The 20,337-nt window shown below is 41.6% G+C and overlaps 1 protein-coding gene across 18 annotated transcripts in view; it reads left to right on the top strand.

Moving 5' to 3' along the window:
* MAP7 (microtubule associated protein 7) overlaps positions 1-20,337 on the top strand; it is a 164,839-nt gene that overhangs the window by 8,619 nt on the left and 135,883 nt on the right. For 2 of the 18 annotated variants that reach the window (XM_067010871.1, XM_067010869.1), the window contains exon 1: positions 14,199-14,709. The exons of 5 other annotated variants lie outside the window; for them this stretch is intronic. In XM_067010871.1, coding sequence (XP_066866972.1) covers positions 14,577-14,709 — 133 coding nt within the window. In that variant the 5' untranslated portion in view covers positions 14,199-14,576. Of the gene's footprint in view, positions 1-13,991; positions 14,145-14,198; positions 14,710-20,337 lie in introns of those variants that run through there. 11 more of the 18 variants (XM_067010879.1, XM_067010877.1, XM_067010873.1 and 8 more) reach the window with 10 other exon arrangements.

Here is a 20,337-nt window from a genome sequence, read left to right as displayed (position 1 = left end):
ACAGCAAGAATTCACTGCACTCAACAGTTCCTCGTCCTTGAAAGCTCCTACAGAAGCAGCTGTGAAAGAGAATTGTGAGAAAATGCCGACAATTGACACACCTGACCAGATAGCGCAGATGAATGTAGAGATGCAAAACTAAGCAGAAAGGAAGCTGAGTGAAATGCATTTGGTATATGTGAATCGGGCTTTGCAAGCATTGTTAGTTAAACTGTGTATATTTAAGTTTAGAGTATTGAGATTTGGGATATGTTAAAATTTCTTTTGTGCCTTTTTTAATGCTGTTAAAGCCTCCTTTTTGGAGTTGGCTTTCTGGTAAACAGAAGCATTACTGTTTACTATGGCATAACCTTCCACGTATAAAACTTGTCTCCCTGACACCGTTTAAAGTAGAAAAGAAGCTATATTCTAGGAAAAGTTTAAATTCCAAGGTGAAATTCTCGATGGAAACCCCCCTTCTTTTAGTGTTCCCGCAACCCAACACAAGGCCTGTTTTGGTGGCAGTAATGTGCATAATTGACTGCAGTAAATATACCGGGCTGCTTTTCGAGATTTTAATCCAGGCCTCTGTTTCCCAGAAGCTCCTGACCAGACTCTTTAGTGTGGCAGAGATACCAAACAGGGCCTGGTTGCATGCTTCCTGCATTTCCTCCTCGATTGGTTTCTATTCATGGTAGATGCTCTAAATTAGTACACCCCACAGTCCTGGTGGGTTCCGTTAAATAGAGCTCTCTCCTTGGCCATAGGGTTATCTTGTTGAACCGATTATTGAGGTCATGTGCTGGAGCATCACTGGTTCAGATCATTGCTTCTCAATCTTGGCAGTGAGTGAAAAATCACCTGGGGACCTTTTAAATATCTGGATGCCCACGCGGCACCCTAGGCAGTTATCTGAGGATCTCTAGGGGTGGGAGCCAGGTGGCAGTACTTTTTAAATTCCCCAGGTGGTTCCAAAGTGGAGTCAAGGTCAAAAACTACTTTAGATCCATTTCCTATTTAGTGCTCTTCCGTTTGACCTTAGGTTTGATTTGGAGGTGTCCAGTGTATCTTATAAAAACCACCTGGAAAATCGTAACAGCTACTGCCCCCAATCTAATGAGTTTACTCACATTATCTCTTATTTTACCCCAGTAATTTTTTTTTGAAGGAAAGGTAGAAGTGAATATGGGTATGAGTCCACTTGAATAGCCAAGTATTATGTACACATATATTCCAGGACATATTTATGCACTTTTTTGTCCGAATATGTTCAGGTAGACAAAATGTTAGGTAGTTAGCTTTCTTTTTGTCTACTTTGCTTTGTTGTTACACTGCCTTCCTCTTCCTCCTCCTCCTCAAAACAAGGAAAGGTCAGTTTCGGATAGATAATTAAAGGGTTCTCTTTGTAGAAAATTATATACTTTTCACAGAGATTTTCATGGTGACCCATGAACTCTAATCACCAGATGCCTGGCTTTGGAGACCAGCCCTTGTTTCTTCTGTCTGTAAATACTTGACACAAGGATGACCTTCGACGTGATGCTCTCCCCTTCTGCCTTCTGCCTGCACTGACGCTAATACCCTCTGGGCTAAACTTTCCTTCCTTCGCCTCTCTTCTTTCTCCTCATTAGCTATCACTCTACTGAAGGCTCAGTCTGGTAACCTCTGCTCTTTTCACTCTGCATTTTTTCTCAACGGTATTATTCACATCTGTGGCTTTGAACATGACCTCACGTGCATACCTCTGGCTCTGTGTGTCAGAACTTCTAGACACACTTCTGAATTGCATTTGTGTGTGCTTGTGAGGTTTTGTGGTGCCATCCATTGTGATGTGAAGCCCTTCCAGGGAGAGCTTACCTTTGGCAGAACTGGTTTCCTCTTTTCTCCTCCTTGCAGCTGGCATCTGCACAGCTGTAAAAATCCAGGACCAAAAGAAAAAGGGCAGTAGGGGTGATGGAATGGCTGTGATCCCTGGAGAAAGTATCTTGAATTCTTTTTTTTTTTTTTTCCCCTCAAGATTATACTGAAACTGAGCACGTGTGAAGCTATAGGTCTCAAAAATTGACTACCAAGTTATTTAGGGATAATGCTAAACTATTACTTTGTGCTGGGACTCTGGGGTTTGGCCGCCTGGGTTGCAATCTCTTCCCCGCTCCTGACACACAACCTAAGGGATGTTGGGCAAGTCATTTGACCATTCGTCTTCCTCAGTTTCTTCCTTTTTAAAACAGAGATAGTGGGGCTTCCCTGGTGGCACAGTGGTTGAGAATCCGCCTGCCGATGCAAGGGACACGGGTTCGTGCCCCGGTCCGGGAAGATCCCACATGCCGTGCAGCGGCTGGGTCCGTGAGCCATGGCCGCTGAGCCTGCGTGTCTGGAGCCTGTGCTCCGCAACGGGAGAGGCCACAACAGTGAGAGGCCCGCGTACCGCAAAAAAATAAATAAATAAAATTTAAATTTAAATTTAAAATAAATAAAATAAAAAAATAAAACAGAGATAGTGGTACCAGCCTCATAGGGTGAGGATTAAATGAGTTGATACATGTAACATACATAGATAAGTGCCCGACAACAGCATCAGCATGAAGTGTAATAATTATTGTGGTCCTCATTATTAAGGATTGGTACTGCATCACTGAAACTGTGGACGTGCTCTGGCATGCTAAATTTCTCCCTTAAGCAAATTTTTATTTATAATTGTAAGTCTCCGTAATGAGAATACAAATGTAATGCTGATTTAGACTGTAGCTGTGATCACAGGGCCATTGGCTTGGCTCAGGGATGGGAAGCATCATCAAAGCACAATCGTGCTTTCCACCTGTCAAAAACATGCCCAAAACCTTCCAGTAGTAGACTGCTACACACTGGCCTGTGAGATTCGTGGATTGTGTTGTAATTGAGTTGGACACCCAGGCCAGCCCTTCTTGCCTTATTTTTGTTTCATTTTTATGGTATTCAAAAGTGTTTTTTATTACTATATTATCGTTCTAAGTTTTAAGTTCTTAAAGTATGATTGCTACAGAATTATTGCACTTTAAATGAAAGACAGACTTCCATTCTTTTTAAACCAAAATGATGGACTTGCCAGGTCTGTTATTTCCATCACAAGTCACTGTCACTTCACTGAATGTTTCTCTACGAGAAACATTCACAAACTTTGTGAAGATGCCCTCGTTGTATATATAAAAAGATACATCCGCATGCTTTGTACAGTGACTTTGCATAAGTCCCCGGCAGAGTATCAGGAAGTAAAATACAAGTAGAAGAAATAGCTCTACAGTAGAAAGGAAGCGTTAAAACAAATTGAGAAAAGGGAGCTGGAGCCATTTTTAGTCCAGGAGACCTATGAGAGGGCAAATGCCTTTGAATAGAAAAACCCCATAATCTTATGATCCAATGAATCCTCACAGGAAAGAACACTAGTTTGGCATTTCTGATTGAATTCTTGGTGGTCCAGTTGTAACTGAAGTAGTCAGCTTTGAGAATGTCATCCCATTTATTTACAAACCAATCTGGTCCAATGTTTGCCTGCTACTCTCTGAGCATGGAGGAGAAAAAAAATGGTCCCAGTCATCCACCAGCTTGTGCAACGCAAATCCTAAACCATATATGTGATTAGAATCACATGTCATTGTGAAGGTGGTCAGGGTTTCATTCAAGAAGGTTTTGGAAGAGGAGGAGCACAGAATGTCAGAAGGAAGGAGGAAAAGGGTGTTCTACATCTGGCTCCTGTTTCAGAAGTAGGACTTGGCACACGGCCTTTAGACACCTGTGAAGTCGAGCTCCACACTAGCTGTGAAGTGTGCAGTGACTTCTTGCTGTACAGAGCAAAGCGTTTTCTACATGGATGTACCTATCTGGAAACATGTTCGTGAAACAATTTGCATCATTGCGATTGTTTTTAAAACAAACAGCTCTGGTTTAAACCAAACTAAACAAAAACCACCCTCTTCTTGTTTGTAAACAGAAGATAAGAACAAGGTCTTTTTCCAGTGGGCTGGAAGCAGCCTGACTCTGGGCTCTAAGGGGGCTGCTTCTTGTTTTAGGGGTTTCAGGGCAAGTCTCTTCCTCTATGCCTGTGTGGAAACCAGCTAGTACTATCTCCAGCAAAAAAATTTGGGAGGGAGGAGAGATTTTTTATTATGACTTTGATTCCTTTACTGCAATATTGCATGTGTTTGGAGCAACCTTTTTTTTTTTTTTTTTAAAAACACAGCAAAGATTTTAGTACCTTCAACAGTGGAAGTGTAGCCATTTTGCCGTATGATAAAAGGTAAAATGGTCCATTTGTGGTGGTTTAGGAAGTTCGCCAAGTCTTTGGCATTATAATCCTTCCTCAGTTGCCTGTCTGAAGTTTACATGAGTTTTAAAGTAAGGGCTGAGACACGAATATGAAAGGTAAAAGGTATTAGAGATGAGGTTTGGGGCGCCCTGAGTGTCCTTATCAACATGTTCATCCTTCTGAGATATTATTTATTTCTATATAAGAGCCCCCTAAAATCTAGATGGCCCTAGGTCAGGCAAGATTAAAAGAAGCTGTATTTACCAAAAAATGAACTGGGTTGCTAGTAGTATCTACATGGAAATTAATACTTCATATCTTTTTTTTAAAGGTGATTATTGTTGCACTCGGGACATCTCTTGCTTAGCAGTTGCAAATATTAGAAGCTTCTGGGCTTGCTAACCCCAAGTGTACTTCTCTCTTACCTGTATAATTCAGATTAAGGTTTTTGGTGTTCTGGTTGGTTGCTGACAGTTACAATGGATGTGCTAATCCTTTTCAGTGTGGGCCTTCACGGAATGAAAATGACCAAACCTCAAATCTACCCACCATGATCATATAATTTAGCATTTCTGTTAGTCACTTCTTTCCTCTAGGTTGATTTCAGAACTATACCAGAGAATTGTATAATTCTTTAGTCAGAATTGGTTCTAGTTAACAAATAAGTCAATAAGTGTATAAAGTTTAGTACCTCATTTACCTTCTCATGAAAAACTTGTTTTATTTCATCACCCCCTCATCCATATATCTACGTACTATACTTTCTTCTAATTGAAACAGTGGGAAGGATTTCTTTTAACTTTCTTATCTGTACTCTCTAAACCATTTAATGTTGAGACAACCAGACTGCTTAGTTCTTATAATGATAAAAAGGGTTTATTTGATGCTTTGAAGCCAAATGGTATTGGCTTGTCGGTGAGAGATCATTAGTGAAAATATATAGGGGGATTTAATAGGTCTACTCTGAGATGTCCTGTCCCCAGTTTATGAATATTATTTTATCAGAGCAATATTGGGAAATGATTTGAGTAGATAGTATCCGGCCTAGTCAATGAAGGTTATGATCATTGACACATAGACCTTTGACTGACATGCTTTCATTTGCAGCATGTTGATTTCAGTGTGGGATAGAGTGTCTGGATCTCTCTGGGGTCACTGACCGAGATGGTTAATTATATGTGTCAACCTGGCTAGTCTACAGTGCCCAGCTGTTTGGTCAAACACTAGGCTAGATGTTGCTGTGTAGGTATTTTGCAGATATGATTAACATTTACAGTCCGTTGACTTTAAGTAAAATAGATTACCTTCGATTATCTAGGGGGCCTGATCCAGTCATTGAAGGCCTTCAGGGGTTTCCCAGAGAAGGAGGAATTTTGCCTCAAATCTATAATATAGCAATCATGCCTGAGTTTTCGCCTACTGACCTTCCCTGCAATTTTGGACTTGCCAGCCTCCACAATCGCAGCAGCTATTTTTCCTTAAAATAAATCTCTCTATATACATTTTATGTATTATATTTTTCTCCAGAGACACAGAACCAAAAGTACTGTTCTGTGTTGTTGTTTTTTTTACTCTGTGTTCTGTGTCTCTGGAGAACCCTGATCGTGATACATTGACCCTTAGAAAGAAAATCAAGTATTTGTCCCAGTATTATTCAAAACACTTAGATTACTTTTTAAGAGAGAAAATTTTAATCTAAAGGTAAAAAGAGGTTATTAAAACTTCCTAAATTGGAAAAAAAATCTTAATTCATGTCAGTTTTAGTTTTAGGAGAAAGAACTGGGAAGAGCAGCAAAGCAGCAAAGGATAAGGATTGGAGGGAAGTCTCAGTACAGTCTGAAACACATTGCTCTTGGCCTCTCCAATTTTTTTTTTTTTTTTTTTTTTCTGAGCCGCACTGTTTATTTTGCTGCTTGAAACCTATGTGACAGTATGCCACTATAATTATGGGGTTTCATTTAAACCTTTACTACACTGCAGGTACAGAAATATATGGACACATTTTTGGAGAATGCAACAAACTTTAATTTATACATAAGGAAGTGTTCAAAGGGATATGCATGTCACGTTATTGCAGGTTATTTGTGAGAGAATTTCTGCAGGTAAAACATGTTTAAATTTAACCAACAGCAACGCGTCAGTGTCTTTAAAATCATGACAAAAGGGCTTCCCTGGTGGCGCAGTGGTTGAGAGTCCGCCTGCCAATGCAGGGGACACGGGTTCGTGCCCCGGTCCGGGAGGATCCCACATGCCGCGGAGCGGCTGGGCCCGTGAGCCATGGCCGCTGAGCCTGCGCGTCCGGAGCCTGTGCTCCGCAACGGGAGAGGCCACAACAGTGAGACGCCCGCGTACTGGAAAAAAAAAAAAAAAAATCATGACAAAAATCTTCTCTCTGGTCATGATCATGATGCCCACGACAAATTACTATGATGTCTGTTTTTACTGACCTAAAGACTTAGGAATACCATTCTCCTTAAAACGTACATAAAGTAATATACTGAATTGGTTTATACTTATTGCTTTTCACTCCCAAACCTTTAGATCTCCTCTCTCAGGTCACGTAGCCACAGTGAGCCATCCATAATAAATTGTGCCATTAAGGGAAACCTGTATCTCTTATTCACCTTTATCCCCTCTTCCCCAGCGTTTATCACACAGTACGTCTTCATTAATTTGTGAGTGGAGAGAGGCCTGCAAGCTGCAGGTGCAGAAATCGTAGAGCGGGCCTCTTCTATCCAAAACACCCACGGAAACACCCACGGAGCGAGGCTTTCATTGTTTTCGTTATTTAGCTTTACGTCTAAAACCTCTGGGGGGCATCAGTCGAATGAGTAAAACAATACAACTGCAGAGCTTCCCACAGTGAAGCCCTGTGAAGTTTAAGTATAGAGATACAGTGACTGCAAGGAAAAGAGCTATCTGAATCTCTCAGGCTTTTTCTTTCTGCCTGACTGTTTTCCCGTGGGGATATAACTCTAGTTTCCATTTTCACCAGGTCATGGAATCTCAGGATCAGAAGGGACTCTCGAGTCTAAAAATCCAACCTGTACACAGTGCATTAATCCAACACATTGCCCCAGATCAGTGTTTGTGCACGGCAGTCCTCGGTGATGGAAAGCACAGCTCGTTACATTCTGGTAACTTCCAATCACCGGACCTCAGTCTGTCTTCTTGAACTACACTGAAAGTTAACCTTTATTTCATTTATTTTATTCTTCCAGAGTCTTATTTTCTCTAGAGAAAAATGTACTTTCTTTCAAACGATCCTCTTGTGTTATGGCTTAGGATCTTTTTTTTTTTTTTTTTATGGCTTAGGATCTTTATGATAAGTCCTAGGTTGTTCTCTTCTGAATATGTTCCGATTTATCATCCCATTTGAAATATCTAGCTCAGACCATGTGATGTGAGGACCAAAAAAATAAAGAAGGCTTGTTCTGCTGACTCAGCATGCTGGCTCTCTGCTGATACCGCCCATGATGCTGTTAGGATTTTTCCTGCCTCATCGCAGTGAAGTGTAGTGAGCTTACTGTCCGAGGGCCCTCCTTCCTTGTATCTGCTGAAGCTTGGGTAGGTCTTCACTTTGTACCCGTGCAGTTGTTCCTTTTTAATGCAATAAGAGGTGTTCATAGTTATCACGACTACATTAATCTTTTTAGCTATAGTCCATTATTTCAATCTGTTGAGATCATTTTGGTCCTGATTCTAGTCATCTCTCAGCTGTGTTTTATCTACAGATATAAAGCCCTCGTTCTCATCCGAATCTTTTATCAGGACATTAACCTCCTTTCCTTTCCACTGCTTGTTTCTCAGCTTTTATTTGGACTATTGAGGGCATTTGGTATCCATGCTCATTCCCCTGAAATAAGTCTTCCACAAGCCGGGGAATGCCTGTTTAAAAACAACAACCACAAAAACCATGAGTGAATGAATGATTCTTGTTTTCCTGTCTTTTGCCTTCTGTCCCCCCAGCCACCGGTTGAGATCTCTTTTCTTCACCTAGACCAAGTTATTATGTGACAAGTTTTTCTTTCTCAAGTCTCACTCCTTCTCCCTTCCAACCCATCCAACACCAGCTGCCGGACTGGCCTGTCTGGGCCACACGTTTAGTCATCACCGCCCCTCAGTGACTCCTTGTCTTTGTTTGGTGGGAGAACAATTACATGACTTGGCTGCTGCTTGCCCTCCAGTGTCATCCGCCAAAGCACCTCATCTCGCATCCTTGGCATGTTACCAGTCCTAAAGCAAGACAGGGAACCCATTTCTTTTCTTATCTTTCTAATTGTGTGGCTCAAAAATTAAACATGTAACTTGCTCACAGACCAATGATGGATTAGGTAACTTTTAGAAACACAACCCTGGGCGTCTGATTCTTCTGTGGAATCCAGTGATTGATTTCTTTGCCTCATTTTGAATCTGTAAAATTGCATGTCTAAACTAATAAGGGTGTTGCTATTAGAGGAAAGGAGCTTCTGTGCACGTTTTAACTTTTGTCAGGGAATTCGGAAGTCCATGTAATGTACATTAATAAAGTATTATCACTGAGAATCATGAACAGGAGGGCCTAAAGGCATTCTAGCATATGTTACTGGGTTAAAGTTTAATGTGGCGTTTTTATAATATTTGCCACTTAGCTAGTGATACATAATGTTTAGGAAAGGGTTTTCAGGAAGACTTAGTGTCCACACCTTACATTCAGATAACTGAACCCTGGAGGTTTTAGATTTGTTTATGGCAGAGCAGACATGGGAAAGTGGACTCTGCTAGCACCACGAAGTGTTCATGCAGCAAAGATTTATAGAAATGTTATAAAAAGCACAGCAGGGACCTGGTACTCCTTGGTTGATGGCACGTCACTACTAGGGTAGTATTTACTGTTTTTCTTATAAGCCTGTTAACAAAAGGTGGTAAGGAAGATCAAAGCAAAACTGCTTTATTTTCCTTTCAAAGTGTCAGTCCGCCTTTGTGAGTATTTCTTTGTTCAGCAACCTGTCGGAAGCTCTGCATAATGCTGCAGGATGGCAGAATATTCTGCCTTTATTGCCACAGAAGCCATCAGGAAGTGGCGTCATTCTAGGAGACTGTAAGGGAGCCCTTTAACTTCAAGAATGGGGATGGCAAAGAACCTGCTGGGACCCTTTGTTCCCTGGGGGCTGTTTGATTTCATGTCAGCCTGTGCTCGCTTTGTCATTTTCAAACGATGTGAGGTTTTTAAAAATATTACATTAATATGTGGATTTCTAAAACGCCTGCTAGAAGTAAATTGCAGCTTACTTTGGGGGAGATGCATAGAGAATTTAAAAGATGACTGAAGTCCAGTAGTTTTGAAGAATTAATCATCTCCTCTACTTTAGCAATGTGGGAAAGCATTTTGGTACTCCTGGGCCCCATTGAAAAGTAACTAACTATTATGGATATAGAACTGTAATTTACCAGTGACTGACCATTCAATCCAGCAGTAATGATTTTTGTTTTCAACTACAGCACTTGATTAGTACAAATCAGCCTCTTTACCATTTCAGTAATGTTTTTATAAAGCTCACTAGGCTTTTAGAAAGAAAAATCTAGGTATGCTTTCTCACTGGTTAAACAGATTTCTCTTTGCAAGAGGATATTCTTAAATGCACTCAGGGGCTATGCTATTTTCCAGTTTTATGGTCACAAAATAAAAGCTTAGGAAGCATAAATGTGAACAGAAGCCTGAATGTGTATGTTCGGATGCGTGTGCCTACATGTATTTAGTCTTTTATTTAACATCGTGACAGCAAGGCCCAAGTCATGAGCTGACTTCCCTGCTAGGTCAGCAAGTTTAACTCGGTTTCCTGTGCATGGGTTGGTGCCAGGCAGCCAGGGTAGAAGGACAAACAGACATAAATTCATTGTGTACTAAGGGAGTGGGGCTGTGGGTGGGGTGGGAACAGCAGCTGCTCAAGGGCCTGTTGGCCTGTTTGGTTCCTAGCAGGGATGAGCGGTACCACTTTCCACCTATGATTGCGAGTACATTTTGTGATTGTTCTGCAAACATTTTTTTTCTGTACAAAGCCAGGCTAGTTGTAAAAAATCTACGCTTTTGCACCAGGCAGTGTCTCATTTCTCTCGTTTATACAAGGCCTCCGTTACTATATCACTTGCTATTTTAACAATTTAAACAAAACAAAACCTGATTGACTGTTGGATGGCTCCCTGCCCCAATTCCCATGGGAACTGAATTTAGATCCTGTATCTGCAGGCTGCATGCAAAGGCAGTTGGGCCACACTAAAAACACTTATTAGTGCTGATGAACAGTAAAGAAATTCACAGTGGTATTCGTTTTACTTCTGGGGGTATTTAAATTTAAGGTCTCACTATCCCCCTTTCCACATTTGCTTTTATTTGGGGTCAGAGTGTAAAAAGGAGAAGACTATAGCCCCAAGCTTGGCCCCTACAGGGATCAAGCCACAGCAGTCCTGGAATTATATAACTTAACCCCTGTATCTGTTAAAGGCTGGGTTTGAGCATTTAAGAAACTAATCGCAAATGTTTTCATATGTCTTAAATGAGGTAAGAAATGTATACTTCATGGGGAGGGAAAAAATCCTTTATTATGATTATTTGATCTTGAGCTGTTTGTTTCCCTGTGACTAGTCCCAGCTGTGACCGAGATGCAGTTAGTTGATGCTGGAGTCAGGATTGACAGGGCAGCAGGATGAAAGCATCTTGGCGTTAGAGCAGACGGGCCTAGGTTTAATCGTGACCCAGTGGTTTAACTAGCTGTGTTAACTTGAACCTCTCTAAGCCTCAGTTTCCTGATCTGTCAGGTGGTAACTCCTCTCTCTTGGGGCTATTGTAACTAACAAAGATAACATATCTAATGCACCTAGCACAGCATCAGACATAAAGTTGAACATGTTCCCAGATGATGGGCTATTATATTCCTATTCTTGGGGCCCCCTTGCCTTATGGGTTACACGATGGTGGCAACCTCTGACCTCCTTTGGTAGCCTTTCGTTTCCCCCAATAAACGATTTTAAGTATAACTCGTATTCTTTTAAAAACACAGCAAAACAGCCATTTTGGTGGTTTTCACATTTTGAGACAAATCAAAATTCTCCAGAAGAGCCTCAGGCTAGAGCATGAAAAATTCGGTCTGTGTCACTGAGGGGTATTCCACTGAAGTTAACAGAAGCGGAAGACCATTGATTGCCTGGACGGGGTGGTAGAGCTGGGCTGTCCTGTGATCTCTCTTCCCCGGGGCCTTCATTCTGCTGGCTGCCCTGAGTGCAGCCACAGACCTCAAGGAGCACTCCTTCTCGAAATTTGTAATCTCGTCTGGACAACTTAAATGCTAAGTAGTATTCGCCTTGCTGTTGCATTTCTCCATGAAACGACTGAGGCCATCCTTGAAAGTAATGGAATGGACATCTTCTGCAGAGGTCATTTGAATTTGAGTGCCCACCTTGCTTTTCAAAAACCACTCTTAGGAAGGATTTTTGTTGTCATTCTAGGACAATGAATAAATACTGTCATTTTCATTTTTTTATTTGGAAGGTGGAGAAAAAGATCCCTTTTTCTTTATTTCTTTCAGTAATACTTTTATTAAACTCAATGGAGATGATCAGAAGCTGTTAGCTTTATTTGGATGAGGAATATTTCTGAAGGAAATCTGTTATTTGCCCAAGACACTGATTTTCATTTTCTCTACCAAAAGGTAGTTTCAACCATACTTTGTATGTATGTTGCTTTTGTAAGTACTAGCCTGATTCTCTAGAAATAGAAGAAACTAAAGTAGGTTTGAAAGTATTTCACAGATATGTTTATGTGTGATAATTGGCCTGTGTTTATTGATCATCTGATTAAAGAAAAATAAATAGGAAATAAAACATTATTTAATTCAGAAAAAAATTTACCAGTTACAGAAGGTTATGGAAATACATTAAACCAGTTTGTATCCACTGTTTATTTCAAGGCGTGGATCCTCCCTTTCCTTTCCTGTCCACATCTTGCCATCTCTGTAGAAGTTGAAGAGGGATCTAGGATTCTAAACCTTGTAGGCCAAGTATTTGTCAGAAGGAGAAGCACTGGAGCAGGAAGAAGAGAATCTAAATTTTCCTCGTAGACTTGCTGCCAGCTAACATTTGACTCGGGCAAGAAACTTCGCTTCGTGGGCCTCAGCTTCCTTGTGTGTAAAGTGATGCTGATTCAGGTGCCTTCTCAGACCCATTCAGCTTGTTTTCCAGTCTTTTATTCCAAATGCCTACATCACAGGTTAACATGATTTTAAATAAACTCCATATCTGAAATTTCCTATGTTTCTCTAAGCCACAAATCTAAACATGTTAACTTAATTAAATCTCCCAGCCTTTGGAGGGAAAGATTTCTGAAGATTTATCTTTTTTTTTTTTTCAGCAGGGATTTGCTAACCATTTAGTACGTTTCCAGTCCCAGACTGGGCAATATAAGTAGATAAAAAGCAGAAGTGTTCCTTGATGGAGTTGACAGTTGAACTGGAAACACCTTAAATAATTATGAAGCAAAACTGAACTAGTTACAACAATGTATTATAAAGATATAATTAAAGCAGCTGCTGTTTATTAAGACCTTCTTACTGCTAGCACCACCATCATTCAATCCTTGCCCCTCATCCTATAAGAGAAATGTCATCACCCCAATTTTACAGAGAAAACTGAGGTACCAAGAGGATAGTGAATTGTCTGAATTTACTCTTCCATGCAAAGGATTTAGAGAGGATATTTACCTCGCCTCAGAGTGCCTGCCGCCCCTCTTGGATAAGTTTAAGGATTGAGAAAACAGTAAGAGTGGGCTGGGAGCCGGAGGATTGCTTTGGACTTTCTAAGCTGACTTGAATTTGATTAAAAGGCAGAAACAAAAAGAACAAAGATTGTTGTCTTAATTTGGAGGTTGACTTTTTAATGTCATTTATTGTCTCTTTAGGGTTTTTTGCACACAGTATAAGTTTTAGGCAGCCTAGAAAAGGAGAGTCTTATAAAGTGAGAACGCTTATTTCAGGAGAAAACAATAATCACATGATTGTGTGCTTTGGAGAAATCAGTCCAGAAAAGAACTAAAACTGGGTCACATGTTGAGACTTGCTCAGCATTGCTGTTAGGGACTCCCCCAGAGCAGTGGGAACTGGGGGGGAGTTTGCTGGATGTAATCAAGGCAGCTTTTTTCCCATTGGAGGATCGTAGTGTCTCATTTGTGTCCTTTCGGCTAGACTTGCAGAAGGGGTATTCCAAACTGTGGTCTCTGTGAGAACAGGCACAGTTCTCTTCCCTGGAGGGTCTTGGGTACAGGGCCGCACTGGTCCTCGGGACAGTTGCCACCAAGCCTGCGTTTATACAGACTCTGGGGTTGTAAGAATGTCAGGGAAACTGGGATGTGTGACTGAGTGTGAAGCGAGCTGTGGGGTACCAGCCATACCTTCGTTTATCCAGGGGCTCTCGCAATCATTATCACGATGGAAAACCTGGCCCCCCAAAGAAGAAAAAGCCGTCTTGCCTTGAGCGTCTTTCTCCCAGCTGCGGGGTCCACTGCTGACTGTGCAAAAGCAACACTGCATTTTTCCTCCCCTCCTGCTGCTCCTGCCGCCCCTGGAAGAGGCAGCTGCCCAGCGGCTGGGCCGCTCGCCTCGCGCTGTAACCCTCCGCTGGCAAGTTCCCAGGACCGGCGTCCCGACGGGCTGGTGGCTCCGCCCGGGAGATGGAGCCGCTCCCAGCCCTCCTTGGTTAGGATAAGTCAGGGTTGTCAGGGCAGCTGTGAACGGCAGCATCTCCGATTTTCCCCTCTGTGCTGTGTGTGCTGAATATTGTACTGTGCGGTAGCAGGAAAAGAAGATTGGGAAAAGGTGCCGCGGCAGGAGCGAGAAGCTGGGATCTGATTGAGCAGGTTAGGCAGTGGGGGGGAAGCATCCGACCTGCGTGCCTTTCTGGAAGGAGTGTGTGTGCCTGTGTGTCTGTGTGTCTGTGTGTGTGTGCGTGTGTGCGCGCGCTTGAGCCAGCACACGTGCCTGTGTGTGTGTGTGTGTGTGTGTGTGTGTGTGTGTGTGAGCTTGAGCCAGCACACGTGCCTGTGAGGGGTAAGTGGGAGGGGGCTCGCAGAGGAGGCGGGGTGCTGCTAGGTGAGGGGGAGCTGCGGGGCCTCAGTTGCCAAGAGGCTGGTAGTATCTGTCAGCTGTTTGCACACTGTTTACCCATAGGGGATCTATTACAAGTGCTCAAATGAACCGGCAGCTTAGAAACTAGCAGCTTCCTGGGAGCTGCAATTATATAAGCATATAGTTTTGATATACTCATAATTAAAAACACAAGTAGCAGCGGTATGCCTGGATCAGCTACAGCTTTCCGACAAGAGAGACTGAAGAAGACCAATGCAAGGCCAGTCCCCCTTGGTTTATTCACCATTAATGAGGAAGATGAACAGCAAAAGAATGGAAATTCCAGAAGACCAAAAGGTATGCATTAGCCCTACCCTCTTTGGTCAGAGCCGGAGACGGCCCCCGTTTCCCACGCTCTCTGTAACACATTTTATCAACTATGCTCGGGGTGCACACTGTGGAGTGCCGGTGACCTCCTAGCACAGTTTGCTGGTGGTATTTATACACTCCGTAGGGCTGTGTATGCATGAAATGGGGAACAGATTTTGCAGATTCGGTAGGTTTCAGATCAGCTGCCTTTTTGACCCAGGCTGCTTTCTTGGCCTAGAGAGCTTTAATATTCACAGGCTCATTTAAACAGTTGCCAATGACAGTCCTCATCAGGAGGAGTTCATATGAGCTATCAAGGTTTAAATGAACCTCTCCCCACCTTCCATAGGTGCATCAGGTGATTTCTGTTTAATGAGGCGAGTTCCTCAAGAGGGATGAGTTGGATAGAGTGACCTAAGAGTGCAGCCTTTCCATGGGCAGTGGGTCAAGATATTACTCCCTTTTCCATTTTGAAGTGCTGAGAGAGGAGGAAAACAAACACTGAGCGTGACTGTGGGGGGGGGGGGCGGGGGGGGGGAAGCTGGGGGGCAGGGAGGGGACTGTGAGGTTTTATGACTTCTGATGGCAACTCAGCTACATCTGTGTAGAGGTGGAGATGGGCTGGCTACAGGGAGGAGAGGACCGATTCTTGTGCTGTCCTTTCCTGAGGGTGAAATCCAGCAGCAGCTCGCCGGCTTCTCTGGTCCCCTTGTACTGCATCATCTTTAGCGCTGTCTCATGGCCACCCTGCCAGGGCTGCAATGATCAGTGAGGCAGCAGCGTGCATTTTTGAAGAAGGGCTTTTAAGGCTTACATTTTAAGTTTTCCAGTATCCTAATTCTTGCAGCCCCCTTCCCAAATATATAGGAGCTGTTCTTAAGCTGACAGATTATCAGTTGTGTTGTTGCCGACGTGCTGATTACATTTTAGCTCACATTCAAATTGTTCTATCACTGAGAGATCACATTTTCCTCAGTGTGGCACAGAGTGGTAGCATGGCAAAGTAGCAAGCAAATATTTGAGCAGTGATAGAATGAGTGTTTAAACAGAATGCAGTGTCTGAAGATGAGTGGCTCTCTCTCTCTCTCTCTCTCCTGGTCCTGTAATGTATCTGTTTGCTTTTATTAAATATAATTGAAACTCTCTAGTTTAAATCCAACCGTATATTTTTACTTCATTTTTAAAAGACTGTATACAGGGAAGTTCTAATAAGTAGAGTCTTATTACTGTAGTTGATTTTATTTTACTGTCAGACATTGCTTCTATCTGAGGACCAACCCACCTCAGGCATCTGTTGATGCTGTAACTGGAAGGTGACTTAGGTGATTCTTTTATTTGCCCATGAATTCGACGTTGAACCAGGGTGTTCTCTTGATGAAAACTCAATACTTTAAATTGTTAGTAGCAAATCATTTGGCCTTCTAGGACTTGGTAACTTTTTAAATTAATGTGGATTTGTTGAATCCTGGCCACTGTGTAGTTTTGGAAATATTGTTCTTGATTTGAGGCACTTTTTCCTTGGGTGTCCTGGAACAGTCATTTAGGATAGCCACCCATTTTGTCCTTAGTAATTCTCTTGAATTCCTCTTCTATCTCTGAAAGGTTCTTTTCAGTTGCCTCCAGCTTTTTTTTTTTTTTTTTTAAGGAAAGAGGACTGGGCACAGTCGGTGCTTCTAAAAATCTGTTTGTTTTTGGCAGTTTATGCAACTCCTTGGATAAAAGACTTAAATCAAGAAGTTTTCCGATCCCCTACCATTTTTCTTTTTTTACCTTTCCCCACACCAGGGGCAGGGGGGTGGAGGCGGAAGAGTAGGGGAAAGAAGTCCTGTGCTGATAAGGATGTCCAGACTTTCTGTGTATCCCCAAATGTCTCTAATTTATGGACACATTCAATAAAATAAGCAGATAAATCACCTTGGGTATCTCTAATATTCTTGATGGTTAAGACTATTGGCTTTGATTTTGAATTTCTCGTCACGTCTATAGGAGCGATAGGAATGCTCACTTTCAAGTCTAGCTTTGTACATCAGGAGGACAACGATGGAAATATTCTGCGTCTGCACTGTCCAATATGATAACTGCTAGCCACATGTAGCTAGGAGCACTTGCAATATGGCTATTATACCTGGCAAACTGATTTTTTAAATTTTAATTACTTTCAGTTAAATTTAAATATAGCCACATGTGGCTAGTGGCTACTTTATTGGACAACACAGTTCTAGTCCATAGAGCTGTGACTTTCTGAATTTGTGTCCTCTTGGCTTTGTCCATCCTTGACTGCTTCCTGGTGCCAGATATGGTCGGTCCTGAAATGAATGGGCATCATCTAGCAGACAGCCTGTTCTCTGCAAGGCAGCATGTTAACCTGGATTTACAGACAATTTCATTTTTCCTTTTCCACTTAGATGTTATTGCCCGCCCTGTTTGTTATTCTTACCAGTCACGAGTTGCCTATACCACCTTTTGCAACTTTTAATGAACTCCTATTTTCTAAATTATTTCCAAAGCATCATAGCTGGATGACATACAGGTTATCTTTTATGTCTAACTATTAAGATAAGCAATCCATCCCCGCTTACTCCGTGGTCTATAGTCACCTAACCGTGTCTCAACCTGGTTTTCATGCTTAGTATCTTTGTTCCGTCATTACCAGGAATAGAGAAGCTTGCTATCTAAATTGAATAAGCTAAATGCTTCTACCTGGGATTACCCTGAGTTAATGACAGTAGCATCTTTCCAGGTGCACTACTGTTGGAAAACCATCATAAGGAACTCGGTGGGAAGGAGAATGCCGCTTACCATCTGGACTCCCAACGGTGGCTTCAAAATTACCTGATGGGGTCAGACAGTAGTTTGGTTAGCTGGTAGACTAGATCAACTATTAAAGGAGAGATTTCTCTCCCATGTGATCAATAGCAATATGAATGTTTTACATGCCTGGTTATTATTGACGTATAACACTTAGTAACTGGGAGTGAGCTGGGCTTAAGCTCTTGCTCTTATACCTCAGAACCCAAGCCTCAGTGTAATGCTGACTGTATAACTTGCTTAGGAGAGATGGTTTAGGTTTTGCAGTGACTAAATGCCATTGAACAGGTTTCAAGGCAAACCTGCCTTATGATGAGTTTTGCTGAGTACAGTGTGATTATTAAGTAGTATGACATTTTCTCCCTAAACCAATATTTGTTAAGTGCTCTGTGCAGATTATTCTGCTGGCCGTTGTGGAAGTGATGCAGAGATCATTGACATGGTTTCTGCTCTCAGAAGTGTTTAACTGTCTAGTAGGGGAAGACAGGTATGTACAAATAATGCAAGAATATAAACTGAAATCAGAGGAAGGGTTGACAGCGTAATGAAATTATCTCTGCATACGTCCATGCCCTTTTCTAGACTGTAAGCTGCTTAAGGGCCAGGACTACTCCTCTTCATAAGTACTTTGTAGAGTGCAGGGAAAGCTATTGAATGGAGGTTAAGTTTAACATTCAGAAATAGTTTTCTCTGCTTCTTAAAGGTCTTACTAACAGGAATTTTAAGAAGTGTTTGATGGTATTAGAATTGTCCTTCCAAGGTAACTACTTTGAAAGAGACAGTGCTATGTTTGGATGTGTCTGATGTGTCAATTGTATTATTCTCTACCACTCTGCATTTATCTAATCGTGTATTGGGGATTCTGCTGTTCTGTTGTTTTCCCGTCACAGGATTCATCATTTTCTTTGAAAAAAATGAAAGTATATGTTTACAAGGTGGAATCAATTGACTACTTTGTTAATAACTAGGTTAATGCCTTCTGCCCCTTTTGTTAGCTAATTGCAGGTTAGAATGTAAAGAAATAAAAATTTCTCCTTGAAATCAGGACACACTAGTTCTGACACACTATGCTCTCCTTCTCCCCTCCCCCCTCCCATTTGGTTAAAATGTGTATCGATGGAGCCTGCAGTGACTCCTCTTCTTTTGACTTATCCACTGTAACGGTAGAATTTCTGCCAGTTAAGGTTTCCAAATGAAATACAATCTACCATTTACCATTTATATTCCTATTGGATAGGTGGTGATCTAGCACCTCTTTGTAATGTCCTCTTTGTTAAGTCCCGAGTCTTTTTCTTTTCAAGGAGGAGTGTTATGTTAAGAAGTGTGAATGCCACTCAAGAGTCATTCTCACACATTTCCTCCTTTCTTTTCCTCTTTTGTTCTGTAGCACTTGGATCATTGTTCTCAGTGTCCTTATTTGCGCCATTTCAAGACTAGGCAAAAGGTTTTCACCGTAGAATTTTACAGCAAGTGAGGCAAAAGTATAGGTTAGAAGAACAACAATATCAGAGATCTCTATTATGAGGAGAAAATCTTTGATTGATTGGCATAACTTGTATTTGTTAAAAGACCCTAAATATAATGCTTTATTCGAAGCATTTATATTTTTTAAAAAAGAACAGAGGCTGTCAGGAACAAGGATCACAACATCTAATGTATGGCTTGCACACGTTGGATTCTCATAAATATCTGTGAATAAGTAGCTGTCTTTCAGGTATTCTGTGTTCTAGAAGTAGAAATCAACATATGGATCACGGCGTACTAGCAGAACACAACTTAACCTGTACCTAACCCCATTTTTTTGTACAGTGAGGTACTATATATAATGGAATTTGTTGTTTTGCTATAGAAAACTAATAGGCTTAAAAATTGGGTGTCTGTTTCAAGAGCTGTTATCAGTGGGGCTAAAATTTAGCTGACTGCTCCAACCATAGGAAGCAAAAACACATATTCGGTGAGGATCTCCCAGCTGATAAATCTTAGACCTTATTTATTGGAAGGTTGACTTGAGTATCCATTTCCACTAACATCAGCATGTTTCTAGGAGCAAATTTAATATGTTGCTACCAAAAATTTTCCAGGTTACTTGCAGGCACCTTGACCAGATTTTTAGCAGAAACTAATACCTTCACAGCAGCAGAGGTAATTTTGAGAGAGTCCATCTTAATCCTCAGATTTTATAGGCTTTTAGAAAGAGCCCCGTTTATGTCAGACCCTCTGTGTGTTAGGTTTATGTTCTAGATTTGCCAGCTTCAAAAGGCAAGTCATACCCCCTTATACCTCAGATCCAGATACAAAGGCCCAAAGTGTATCACAAGTGGACGTAAGACCTTGTGTTTGAAATAATTCCCAGAGCACCACTGAATATCTTGGCTGACTATAAAGTGCAAGTCCTATTTTTAAGGCTATATGCCCAGCATTGATTTGTTAGAGAGAGAATTCTAACAGATTTTGCCCAGATTCCAAAGAACTTACCATCCTAGGTCCAATGTGGGATGTGAAATGAGAATGGAGCTTAGGAGTATAGACCAAGGAAAATTATTTTCACAGTTTTGATCAAGTATGAAAATAGGTAAGTTACTTTTATTTAACCTCGTGATTTCCAACCCTCAGTTACTCAGCTGTAAAGTGAAATTATTAAAATGATAGTCACACTTATGTATACTACCAAATGTAAAATAGATAGCTAGTGGGAAGCAGCCGCATAGCACAGGGAGATCAGCTCGGTGCTTTGTGACCTCCTAGAGGGGTGGGATAGGAAGGGTGGAAGGGAGATGCAAGAGGGAGGGGATATGGGGATATAAGTAT

Source organism: Kogia breviceps, chromosome 13 (assembly GCF_026419965.1).
Source record: "Kogia breviceps isolate mKogBre1 chromosome 13, mKogBre1 haplotype 1, whole genome shotgun sequence".
In the NCBI taxonomy this organism is placed as follows: Eukaryota; Metazoa; Chordata; class Mammalia; order Artiodactyla; family Physeteridae; genus Kogia; species Kogia breviceps.
Note: the sequence above shows the minus strand (reverse complement) of the source record. Positions and strands in the feature narration are given on the sequence as shown.